General features: G+C 42.7%; 1 protein-coding gene across 1 annotated transcript; it reads right to left on the reverse strand.

Moving 5' to 3' along the window:
- Nucleotides 1–3,796: 3,796 nt before the first annotated feature.
- LOC123064831 (premnaspirodiene oxygenase) lies at nt 3,797–6,711 on the reverse strand. Its single transcript, XM_044488233.1, has 2 exons — nt 6,138–6,711; nt 3,797–5,065 (listed from the first exon to the last, which is right to left on the reverse strand). The coding sequence occupies exons 1-2, from the start codon at nt 6,594–6,596 to the stop codon at nt 4,001–4,003; spliced, it is 1,524 nt and encodes a 507-aa protein (XP_044344168.1). The 5' UTR covers nt 6,597–6,711; the 3' UTR covers nt 3,797–4,000.
- Between the last annotated feature and the right edge of the window lie 7,331 nt (nt 6,712–14,042).

A 14,042-nucleotide genomic window follows, 5' to 3' on the forward strand; every position in this document is an offset into this window, starting at 1 on the left:
TTCCATTTAATTCTTTTTTGTTTGCTGGTATTTTACGATACTACATATTGTACATGTTATGCATATATATAAATAGATTTTCTCGTAGAACCGCATATATATATATATATCATCGAATGTCTCACAACCAACACCATTAATTTTTCACACATACACATGTATAAATATACAATTTCTCCTACATGTTGCCTTGGTGCCTTCGGAGCACGATGACAAGTGGTTCATGGGGGCGGTAGCGGGTAATAGTATTCTCCTTTGGGATCTATGTCCTGGTCGAGCAAAAATCCCGCTATTTCCTCTTGAAGTGCTAGTATGCGGTCCGTTGGTAGGAGCTACTCCCGCACCTCTCTGAACTGTTAAGAAGGAGATCAATATGCATGTGTATTAGTTGTGTGACTAGATATGGATATCGATAATGGTGTGAATAGTGTTCTGACAAACGTACCTAGTCTTGTCTTTAAGATCTGATCCTTTCGGACGTCATCATGTGAATGTTCTCGCAAACATAGTATGCACACAGATCATTTCCATGCGCCTTCTTCAGTGCCTTTACGAGAATAAAATTGAATCAAATAATGATTAATCAAGCATGATAATTAATTAATGGTAATGAAATAAGAATTAAAGAGATGGTAGCTAGCTAGGTAGCTAGCTAGGTAGCTAGTATTACTTAATTACTTACCTTTGGTCGATACCAAAATAGCTTTTTTGCCCATTTGACTAGAGTCACCTTGATGAACTTTACCCAAGCCCTGTCCACCGGCAAAGAAAAATAATAAAGGGGTTATTAAATAGTTCATATCAGGAAATGACGAACTAAATAGGCCGAGATATAGTTAATAATGATTGAAATTACCTGTTGACTATCCCCTTCATGATGGTGTAGTCACTTTCTTCTTTAAGTAGTGAGTCCAGTACTTCAACTTTTTCTTTCTCAACTTTAATGTCTAACAAGATCCAGTAAAAACTATATGCGCACACGTTTGCATGTTTTAATTAAGCGAGCATGTGCATAACACTAATCAACTACCATAACCCTATACACTTAATTATTAGCCATTAATGAAATCGGGAGAGCATCGGTCATCATACATCCATTGTCGGCTCATCTTCATTACACGACACCGAAAAAATCAAATTAATACAAGTTCATACATATATATATAATTCATACAACACTTAAATGCAACAAACAAATAACTCTCTAGTTAAACCATTTAAATGCAACAACAAATGCGATCAAGATTGCAACTAAGGTAACAATTGATCCAACAGCATAATGATACCAAGCCTCATTATTAATTGCATATTTTCTAATCTTTCTAATCTTCAAGCGCATTTTCTCCATCTTGATCTTGTGATTATCGACGACATCGACAACATGCAACTCTAATTCCATCTTCTCCCCCTTAATTCTTTTTAATTTTTCTTTCAAATACTCGTTTTCTCTTTCAACTAAATTTAACCTCTCGACAATAGGGTCGGTTGGAATTTTCGGTTCACATACCTCCTAGATAAAAATATCCATGTCAACTTGATGGGCATAATTTGTCATAAACACGAAATGCAGCAACTAGTTTTAAAAGAGAATATACCACATCCGAATCATAACAAGGGCGAGGGCCGACGGGGGTGGATATCAAAACCATGTCACTATGTATAACAAACAACGTACGGGTAAGATAATCATACGAGTAACTATATCCAAATAACACCAACATCAATTTGGTAATGTAAAACATTCATGAACAAGAGCCTCACCACAAGGTGGTGCCGGCGACGGGACGGTGCGGGCGATCGACGGTGGTTACGACGGAGATTTAGAAGGCACTAAGTAAACCACACCTACATATGCAAACTAAGTGTTATTTTTGATCTCAAATTGCATATAAATTAAATACTAGCACATATAATTCCTTCCAAATTACTAAACTCACAAATTAATCACTATACAAAGTATTTCAAGAGCTAATCTAGCAATGAGAGATGAAAGGACAAAGTTGCTAACCTTTGTGATCATTTGAATGGATGGGGGCCTTCAAATCTTGATAAATTTTGGGCAAAATATGTGATGAGCTCGAGGAAGAGGGGAAGAACAGAGGAGGAGAGGGGAAAGGGAAAGAACAGAGCGAGCTCGGGTGGGCGAAGGGTTTATGTAGGACGACCTTTAGTACCGGTTCGTAACACAAACCGGTACTAAAGATGCTGGAGGGGCCCTAGACCGACAACATCCTGCCACTACTCACTTTAGAACCGGTTCGTGACACGAACCGATGCTAAAGGTTCGCCACGAACCGGTACTAATGAGAGCGGTCGGCTAGCCGTTGGAACCGGCACTAATGGACACATTAGTGCCGGCTCAAAATCAAACCGGCACTAATGTGCTTCACATTTGACCCTTTTTCTATTAGTGCATGTCCGGCACAAACATACCTTCCCTTTATGTGCCGCATTCATGCTAGTCCAGAATGTTGCATTCATGCCTGTCCAGAGCGACACAACCAGTCACTCGAGCTGGCATTAGCAACACGCCAATCGAGAGTGCTGCCCGCGCCGCGTCCAGGTCTTCACTACTACAATATGGTCATATTTTCCAAATGACCATTATACTCCACATATAGTAAACATATATCGCTCGTGTATCCTTACCGACAGTTTTGAGGCGAAATTTTGCTACTACAGTATGTTTCATATTTTGTATTGTTTTGTAAATGACCATACACTCCTTAGTACAGTAAAAAAAAAACATGGCTGCTGTATAGTTACCACCGATTTCGAAGCGGACATTTTGCTACTAAGATATGCTTCATATTCCATAGCATGGTAACATGGTATGATCAAGCAGGGATGATTGAATGAATCCAAATTGACCATGGTATCATTGAGGACTTCTTCGTTGCAAGCAAACAAGCGGTGCTGAGTTGGAGAAGTCGAAGTATATGTTCCACAGGTGCCAACTACGGTAGAAATATCCAACGATTCTAACTTCTCTAACTTTGTCCAAATTTTATGTATACATATTAATAAAGGGATTAATGCTTTTGTCCATTCGTCATGCAGTTTTGCAGAAAACCCCCCTTTATTTTACAGTAATTAACCCCTGGTCCACCTTTAATACGCAGAAAATAAATCGTTTTTGTCATTTTATAGAAAACCCCTATCCTTTTCTGGTAATAAAACTGCAGTACATCTTTAAGTGAGAAAACAAATCATTTTTTATGTTTTAGCGGAGACCCCCTGCCTTTTCTGATAATTAACCCCCAATCCATCTAGAGCAAATACTACTCTTCTTAAAACATCCATATCTTTTACATCCTAACTCTAATTTTAACATGTTATATATGAAGTTTGATTAAAAAATATACACTCTGAATATGATGTTATTTTACATATTAACCATTTTCAAAATGTCATTTAGGATGCAACCTTAATCAATAGTGCATGATCTATTTTTCCGTCGTACCGACATCGATCCAGATTGCAAGCGAACACCTCAACAAAGCCAGAGTGAAGACGAAAGAAATCGTCGATAACCATGATTCAAGCCTCGGCAAAACCTCGCATGCGAAAAAAAGCTGATTTATAATCTAATGCGGACAAAGAGATGCCTTTGCAAGACCTAGTCATGTCTTGGGTCATGGCTATTGGGTTAGTGGCAATGTGGTATTTTTTTATTCTCCCATTACCACGGAGGAGCTTTTTTGCTAGTAGATAAAATATCAAACTTCTCACTTTGACCAATTTTATGAAGAAAATTATCAATGTCTGGAATTCCAAATCATTATTACTAGATTCGTAATGAAATATATTTTCACAATTTATTTATTTAGTAGTGTAGTTCTTTACATATTTTGCTACAAATTTGTCAAACATATATAATGTTTGACTTAACTTAATACACTTTATATGTAATTAGGAAGGAAGTACATGGATATGGTACGTAGGTGCCAGATATAGCATACGCATGGAGGGATCCACGGACGCATGCAAACAAACATAGCTACGCCATCGCGGCCGGGACGAAGGGTGTGGCGAGGAGCATCAGCGGCGTGAGGCGGCGCACGCCGAGGCCCGGGGCCTCCTCCATGTCGACCTCGGCCACGCCCTCGGGCAGCGACCAGTCGAAGTGGTAGAGGAGACCGACGAGGGCGAGCTCCATGCTGGCCAGCCCGTAGTTGAAGCCGGGGCACATCCTGCGGCCGGCGCCGAACGGGAGGAACTCGTAGCTGCTGCCGGTGAAGTCCACCGTGCTGTCCTCGAACCGCTCCGGCAAGAACTCCTCGGCTGCTTCCCAGTACTTGGGGTCGCGCCCGATGGCCCACGCGTTGATGATCACGCGCGACTTGGCCGGCACCGTGTACCCTTCCAGCTCGCATTGGTCGATGCTCTCCCGGGGCACCAGCAGCGGCGCCGGCGGGTGCAGCCGGAGCGCCTCCTTGATCACCATCTTCAGGTACTGCAGGTTGCTCTCCTGCAGGTCGGCCTCAGTCACCACCGCCTTTCCCTTGAACGCCTCCCGGATTTGGCCCTGCAGCTTCTTCATCACCCGCGGGTTCCGCATCAGCTCCGACATCCCCCACTCCATCGCCGAGGCTGATGTTCCCGTCCCGCCCCCGAACATGTCCAGGATGATGGCCTTCATCCTGCTGTTGTCCAGGTGGAACCCGAAGCCACCTTTCTCCTGCAAGCTGATGAGCACGTCCACGAGGTTCTCGTCCATGTTCTCGGCGCCGGCCTTGATCTTCTCGACGCGGGCGGCCTTCCTCTCGTCGATGATCTCCTGCAGGATGGCGTCTACCGTCTTGTGGATGTCCTGGAGGCTGCGCTTCATGCCGGTGAGCTTGGCCAGCACAGTGGTCCACGTCGGGAAGAGGTCGGGGATGTTGAAACCGCTCGCCAGGCCCACACCGGACTTGATGGCCGCCTGGAACTCCGCCGCGTTCTTCCGTTTCTTCCCGAACGCCGCCCGCGCAACGATGCTGTTGGTCACATTGTGAAACATCACGCTCAGGTTCACCGGCGCCGACGGCCCCGCCTGACGGATCTGGTCAACCCGCATCCTCACCTGCATGTGCATGCATGCGCAGCGTGCATAGCCATCTAGTTAAACTCCATTCATATTCACACGTACTCCCTCCGTCCGAAAAAGCTTGTCCCAAACTTGTTCCTCAAATGGGTGTATCTAGCACTAATTTGATGCTAGATACATCCATTTAAGGAACAATCTTTTCCGCACGGAGGGAGTATATCTCATCTTTCATCGAAATAATTCCCAAACACTAACACATCTCACATACAAGAACTCCTCTTGCTCTTCTATCTCTTCATTCATAAGGTTGTAGCCTTGTACTCCCTTCGTTCGAAAATACTTATCATCAAAATGGATAAAAAAAGATGTATCTAGAACTAAAATATGTCTAGATACATCTTCTTTTATCAATTTTGATGACAAATATTTCCGAACAGAGGAAGTAGGTATTTGTCTTTTGTTCAGGTGGCTGTTTTAGTATTACGTACTTGACTTCTGTTCACGTGGCCGTCTATTCATAATAAGTTGTAATTAAGTTCAATTCCTCTGTTGTTTTGTTGTTGCAACGTTCTATTGATTGGTCATGTTAGCGTAAAAGTTTTGAGCGCTTTTAAGGCCTCCTTTGGTTTAGAGGAATTTTGTAGGAATTTCATAGGATAGGATTTTTATAGGAAAAATTCTTTTAGAGCCCTTTGGTTTGTAGTAATGGAATCCTATTCCTTTGAAGGAATTCTTCCTATCCTCCACATTTCATAGGAAAATAAAAATTAGCCTATAGGATTTCTATAGGAAAAATTCCTTTAGAGTCCTTTGGTTTGTAGGAATGGAATCCTATTCCTTTGAAGGAATTCTTCTTATCCTCCACATTTCATAGAAAAATAAAAATTAGCCTAGACTCAATGGAAAAAATCCTATGATGTGAATCAAAGAGCATCTTCTTTCCTATTCCTACTCATAGGATTTGAGATGCATGTCATCTCATTTCCTATGACTTTCCTATTCCTATCATTTTCTTACCCTATGAACCAAAGAAGGCCTAATATAGTAGTACTCCGTATTACCTTACCTCCAGTCCAAAATAAGTAGCGACGTGGAGTATGTACTGTACCTCGTCCTCCCTTATGTGGCGGAAGGAGCGCACACGCTTGGGGCTGAGAATCTCGGCGGTGCAGAGATGGCGGAGCTTGCGCCAGTAGTCGTCAGATGGGGAGAAGAGGATGTCGGCCCACTCGTAGCCGACGATCTGGCCGGCGAGGAGCTTGGGCCGCGTGGCGAAGTTGCTGTCGTGAGTCTTGAGCACCAGCCGCGCCGTCTCCTTGGACGAAGCCACGACCAGCGGCGTCTGCCCAAGCTGCAGCATCATCAGCGGGCCGTGCGCGTCGGCCAGGTCCCGCAGCTTGCGGTGCGGTAGAACATTCACCAGGTGGTGCATGCTGCCGATCACCGGCAGCTTCCATGGCCCTGGCGGCGGCCTCTCCGTCATCGGGTTCAGGGCCGCTTTCAGCAGCTGCAGGAGCGCCACCGCCACCGCCGCCAGCACCAGCGCCTGGACGTAAACCTCGTCCATGCCTGAGTTACCAAAGCTCAGTGAGCTTATTCACTCTGCAGCAGCTACCTATCTTAGCTATGAAAAGAAATTGAACGAGTAGAATATGCTATTAATACTCCTTGTGGTGACTGGTGACTCGTTTGGGTTGCTCTGCAGCTGGCAGGGGGAGCGGGTATATATAGGCCGCCCAAAGTCGTTTTGCGCGGTAACGCTACTGGCGGTCTGCCACCATTTAGTTTTGTCATTTGTGCAAGTTATGGCCCACACACATGTACTGTATTCTTTGTATTGATTTCTCAGTTTCTGGTATTTCTATTTAGTGAAATCAATTGTCAGTCTTATGGCCCCGTAACACTTTCTCCGTTCCACAATGTAGTGTGTCCACGCTTTCCAAGATCTAACATTGACCATATCCGTTTCGAAAAAAAAAACATTGACCATATATTTAGCCAACGAGACCAATTGCGGTGGGAGCAAAAATTATACCATTGAATTTGTCTCTCGATAGAATTCAGTGGTATAATTTTTGCTCCCGCCACAGTCGGTCTAGTTGGTTAAATTTATGGCCAAACTTGGATCTTGGGAAACGCGGCCGCACTAAAATGTGGAATGGAGGGAGTACAACTTCTGTCAGTGACGTACACTACTCATACATCTCTCCCACCCAAATAAATCCACATACTTTATTTTATGTTAGAAAATTTAAATCACTCATATTTTAAAAATGTAAGTTCGTTTGTGAAATAATTTATACATTTGGATTCCTGGCACGAAGACATTTAGAACTAGACCAATCTTGAATACATTTCAAACATGTTTAAAAAAATTGACGTTACACATTTCATATGTGAAGCAAACCATTTTCAATAAAAGAAATGTGAACTTGTGAAGCCGATTACTTGTAAATGTATTTTTTGAAACAAGCCAATGTAAAATGATTTTTTTAATCTGCAATTGAAATGGATGTTATTTTTTAAAACAAGCCAGTGAAAAGTGAAATGTGGGTACTAAAATATCTTATTTATGAAAAGAAATTGAACGAGTAGAATATGCTATTAAAAATATTTTTTAAATGAGTAAAATATGTTATATGAAATTAGCGAAGTCTATTTTAGAATGTATAAAATATGGTTAAAAATGTGTGATATATGTTATTTATGAAATCTTTTATGAAACGACTGGAATATCTTATAAAATACTTTTTGAAATGAGTGAAATATGTTAGATGAAATGAGTGAAATGTTTTATTAGAGAATCTTTTGAAATGAGTGGAATATGTTATTACGAAATCTTTTTTTGAACTTAGTGTAATGAGTGAAATGTGTTATATGAATGAGTGAAATCTGTTTTAAAATGTGTAAAATCTGTTTCAAAATGAGTGAAATATGTTATATGAAATCTGCTTTTTGAAATGAGCGGAATATGTAATCATAAAATATGTGAAATGTTTGAAATCGGTATTTTATACTTTTTCAAAATATATTCAAGGTCGGCTATTCGCCATGAATTGAGATATGTAAAAAGTTTGAAAAACGATTTTTTGTTTAAAAAGTTATGAACCATCCAGAATGATATATAAGAAAAATAAATGTAAGTCTTTAGATGGAGAGGGAATATCTGTGCATGCATGCAGCGCTTCTCTCCTTCTCACTCTCTTACCTGAAACAACAAGCTGCAGGTGTGGACCCTTCTCTATTTGTACCGAGCTAAAAATGGGCATCTAATACAAAAAAAAATAGCACTAATCTAGAAGCAGAGAGGAACGATCAAGGATGTGTCCAAACCTAACGGTACCGTGCAATTTTCCATTTTGGTATATACTCCCTCCGTTCCTAAATATAAGTCTTTGTAGAAATTTCATTATGGACAACATACGAATGTATGCAGATGCATTTTAAAGTGTAGATTCATTCATTTTGCTCCGTATGTAGTCCATAATGTAATCTATACAAAGACTTATATTTAGAAACGGAGGGAGTATATGGCAAGTGGATGATGTGGGGATGGGTTAGCCCACGTCACCATGGTGACGCAACAAATGTAGTGTGCTGATGCAGGACCATTAGCTTATAGCGACCTGTTAACTTGCGGACACAGAGTGGGGTGGTTAATGCAATTTGTCTTCTCTAAGGGCAACTCCAACCCAAAACCCCGAATAGTTCGGCCGCGTCCATTTGAGTAAGCGGACAGAAAACACGTCTAATGCACAGGAGCAAATGGGTCGGCGTTCGTTTTCAATCCCCTTTCGACTCATTTCCATCCCTACTTTGGTGGGCCGCGTATGCGTCGAAATGAACGTGCACGGACGGGCGGGCGCGTGCCCTTGTCCTCCCCTAGCCCGCCCATCTGTGGCACAGACGCCCCTTTTCTCTTCCACTGCCCTCGTTCCATGGCCGTCCCAAGCCCGCGTTCCGAAAGCATTTTGCCCGTGTTCGTGGTTCCTTGTTGCCGGTGGGAGAGAAGCTACGACCGCCGGCGTCGCCCGTCGACCCCAACAACTTCCGCGAGGCGTTGCATTGCCGCACGGGGCCCGCGACCACCACCGACACCAACCTTGCCTTTGCTGCCTACGAGGGGAGCTCGATGTGCTCTTTCCATCGCGTCTCCGCCACGACCGCAAGGTGTTCAACACTTTTCTCACAAGGTACAATGGATAGCGGGGATGAGTATTTCTTTCACAAATTCATTTGCTAATCGGATGATTCGTCCTCGGATGATGCAGAGCTTGTGGTGGCTGCATTGGTCGTCCATGACCACATTAGTAGGAGCCGGCCTCGGTTCAGGGGATCAAACCCCGGCCATGCTCTAGCCTTGAACCGCAATAGGGAGAAAGGCCACACCCTTCCCTATGCCGATTACTTTGAGAATGCCGCACTCTTCAAACCATATCAATTTCGTCGTTGATTCCAAATGAGGAGACATGTGTTCAATTGCATTCAGGAGGGAGTGGTAGGATATGACTCATACTTTGAGTGCAAAGAGGATGCCCTTGGCAAGCTTCGCTTCTCTTCTTGCCTGAAATGCACTATGGCTATCTGCATGCTTGCATATGGAATTCCTGATGATCTTGTGGATGAGTATGTTCGTATGAGCGAGTCGATATGTCTCTTCTCAATGTATAGCTTCTGCAAGGCTGTGGTGGCGGCGTTTGGCCCTGAGTACCTGAGAGAGCCATCTGCCGCTGATACAGAGAAGTTGTTGGCGATCAATGCCGATACGGGCTTTCCCGGCATGCTTGGTAGTATAGATTGTATGCACTGGAAGTGGAAGAATTGTCCATTTGCTTTGCAGGAGCAGTACAAGGGGCATGTGAAAAGTTTCACTATCATACTTGAGGCGGTGGCTTCACAAGATCTATGGATATGCCATTCTTTCTTCGGCGTAGCTGGTTCTCACAATGATATCAATGTGCTTCAGCGTTCTTCAGTGTTTGCAAGGCTTGCAAAAGACCACTCTTCAAAGGTCAACTTTGAGATTAATGACCACCATTACAACAAGGGATATTACCTAGTTGATGGTATCTATCCTCAGTGGTCAACTCTTGTGAAGACCATATCCAATCCGCAAGGAGAGAAGAGACAGAGGTTTGCCAAAATGTAGGAGAGTGCTACGGAGGATGTGGATCATGCTTTTGGTATGCTTCAATCTCGATGGGGCATCGTTCAAAACCCTTCATTGACACGGAGCACTCAGAAGTTTTGGGAGGTGATGACTGCTTGTGTGATCATGCACAACATGATCGTGGAGGATGAGCATGGTGATAGCTAGCATCTACGACCAAGGGTTTGATTTTCAGGGTAAAAATATTGAGCCTGAGCATCCATCTCCTGCAATCTTCCAACAATTTGTCCAATTCCATCATAAAATGCATGATTGGCAAACTCATGTACAGTTCCAGGATGACTTGCTTGAGCACATCTGGACTCACATTGACAACCAGTAGATCTATCGGTTTAATCACTTTTTATGCAAACAAATTTTGATTGGGTTGTAAGATTATTTGATATTGTTTTTATTTTGAATGGGTTGTAAGACTATTTCAGATGTAGAACTATTTCCTGCATTTGATTTGAACTATTTGCTATGCATGATTTTAGTATAAATGGCCTCCGGTGGATGAAATGCGGCCGACATATGGCCGTGTGTTGGCGCATGGCCGGCACATCCATAAATCTAGACGGACACGACCCCATTGCCACCCTCAAACGGATGAAAAGCGGATAAAACGGACGTCCGTTTGGGGTCGTGCGTTGGAGTTACCCTAAGCTCATGAGTAGTATAGTGTTAACATAATTATTTTTGAACACAATACAGACGCAGACGCATAAACAGATACACTCACCCTACAAAGGCACACACGTACACCCTACACCTATGAGCACCTCCGAGAGAGTTACATTATAGAAGCAAAATATATTCAATAACAAAGCAAACTACATAACTGTGCAAACCGATGTGCTAACGTAAATAATTTATTTCTATAAAATCTAAATCAGTTTATGAGAAATAGCAATCACGGTTGATTACATTAATCCGTTTCTAATTTCTCTTTTGAAAACTCGGAAGTTGGGTGGGCTGCATGCAACGGTGCTTCATCCCTCACGAGTCTGCAGGGATGTCGGGGATCCGTAGTATGATCCCTAGCGGTCCCCCTATTCCTAATTGGTCGTTATTTAATAGCAAAACCGACAAAATCCGACACCATGCGATTAGTACCGGCTACCAGCAAATGGTGCACGCAACAATTAATTTTAGTAAATATAATATGATAATTTGTTAGGAATTCCATGGGTACTGTAATACAACGATCGACTTGGGTCAAGATGATGATGCTGATACCCCTCTGTTATCAAATATAAGTCTCTCCACAGATTTTAATATGGATTAAATACGGAGCAAGATGAGTGACTACATCCGTATGTAGTTCAGATAGAAATTTATAAAAAAGATGTATATTTAGGAACGAAGGGAGTACGTCAAAATATTTATTGGGAAAGTACAGGGAATTGACCACTCTTCGTAACAGTAACAAGGAATGTTGTGTTGGCCTGTTGGGTGTGAGGTGTTATTAGAACTTAACCACCAAAACTTCGGCATTGTCCGTATATACGGCTTCATTTGCACCTATAGTAAGTTCTATGACTTTTCTTTTGTTAATGTTAGTTAGTCCAAATAAAATTAGTTCTAAGAATAACTGCAGCAGTCATAAATCTCGGATCACCATAATAATGGCTTATATGGTGATCGCGGCTGAAAAGGGCAGTATAGCCGAGTTGACGTACCGACCTCATACGGATGGAACGTCATGGACTGGATCGTCTTTTAAGGTATTTATTTCTTTTTTCTTGAAAACACACCAGAATGATGGGACTCATACGATCAAAAAAATTTCCTCTATGTTGGTAATGTCATAACGCCAAGATCGCCTTAATAAAGGCCTATAAGGTGATCCCGGCCGAAAAGGGCAGTATAGCAAAGTCTATCATACTATCCTCACATGGATGGAATGGCATGGACAAGATTTTTTTTGTAAGGTGTCTCTTTGTTTTTCTTTAGTACACACCCGACTGATGGAACCCGAGGGTCAAACCAGACCCATGGAAAAATGGGGGGCTCGCACAGAGTAGGAAATAGATCAAGTGAGACGGTAATGAGGCCAACACGATGGCAACTTGCATAGATGGCGCGCACGGGGTTGTAGTCAATTCCTTCGCAATCATTATGTGGCACAACTAAAAGTCAAGAAAATCTAGTGATAGCCATAAAATATCAAGTTATGCCACATACTGAATTTTCCATATCTATATGGCCGAACATTGACTGACACTGCACCTGGCACCAACCGAATTTAGTGGCCATTATTTGTCGTAGGCTTGGTTCTCGTCCCGCGAGTATCAATTCCCAAGCAAGCATGTACATTGTACACTTGAGGTTCTTGTGGCACGAAAAGTCGAATACTTCTTCCATTCCATAATATTTGAAGTTGTATATTTAGATTAAGTCCTTTTAAAAGTTTAACTTGGTCTATAGAGAAATATATGAGCATCTAAAATACCACATCGGACTCATTAAATTTATTATAAAATATATTCTGTACTATACATGTTTTATCTTGTTGATAACTACACAACATGAAAATTGATTGCACAGTTGGTCATCTTCTAGAGAGACTGATAAGCCTTTCATGTAGTCATACAGATTACGCCTGCGCTAGGTTACGGCCGGTCGCTCGCGCGCCATTAGACCCTCCCCTCAGCCATAGCAATTGGATCCTTATCCCCCGAGTCGTCTTCTTCATGTCCTCCGCTTCACTCCTCTTTCTCATCCTCGTCCGCGCATAGGTCGACGCACCCACCACGCATGCTCCCATGCCTCGCCGTCGGTGCCGCTTTCCCCTCGGTGGCATGCCCGCCCATCTCGTGCCGTTCGCCGCATCCATCTCACGTGCTCCCTACACCTCGTTGCCGTCTCACCCCCTGGTTGTGCCGTTTCCAGCCAAAAACATTGTTCAAAGGAAAAATTGACATGGTTCCCGCAAAACATTGATGTGGTTCCAGCAAAAATGACATGGTTTTCCAGCATACATTGATATGGTTTCCAGAAGAAAAAAATTATATGGTTCAAAAAAAATTTATATGGTTCCAGCATAAACATTGACATGGTTCTGCAAAAATAGAAAATGGCAATTACATCGTTCTGCAGCACGTCAAACCCCACCCCCCACACCCGACCACCATCATGGCATCACCTCGCCTTGTCCATCATAACATCAATTTATAAAAAGACTTATATTTAGGAACGGATGGAGTACGTCAAAATATTGATTGGGAAAGTACAGGGAATTGACCACTCTTCGTAATAGTAACAAGAAATGTTGTGTTGGCCTGTCGGGTGTGAGGTGTTATTAGAACTTAACCAACAAGACTTCGGCATTGTCCGCATATACGGCTTCATTTGCACCTATAGTAAGTTCTATGACTTTTCTTTTGTTAATGTTAGTTAGTCCAAATAAAATTAGTTCTAAGAATAACTGCAGCAGACCCGTCATAATGCCCGGATCGCCATAATAACGGCTTATACGGTGATCACGGCCGAAAAGGGCAGTATAGCCTAGTTGACGTTCCGACCTCATACGGATGGAACGTCATGGACTAGATCGTCTTTTAAGGTATTTATTTATTTTTCTTGAAAACACACCGGGACCCATACGATCAAAAAATTCTCCTCCATGTTGGTGGTGTCATAACGCCAAGATCACCATAATAACAGCCTATAAGGTGATCCCGGCCGAAAAGGGCAGTATAGGAAAGTCTGTCATACTATCCTCGCATGGACGGAATGGCATGGACAAGATTGTTTTGTAAGGTGTCTCTTTGTTTTTTCAGTACACACCTGACTGATGGGACCTCGAGGGTCAAACGAGACCCATGGAAAAATGGGGGGCTCGCATAGAGTAGGAAATAG

Source organism: Triticum aestivum, chromosome 3B, assembly GCF_018294505.1.
Source record: "Triticum aestivum cultivar Chinese Spring chromosome 3B, IWGSC CS RefSeq v2.1, whole genome shotgun sequence".
Taxonomy (NCBI): Eukaryota; Viridiplantae; Streptophyta; class Magnoliopsida; order Poales; family Poaceae; genus Triticum; species Triticum aestivum.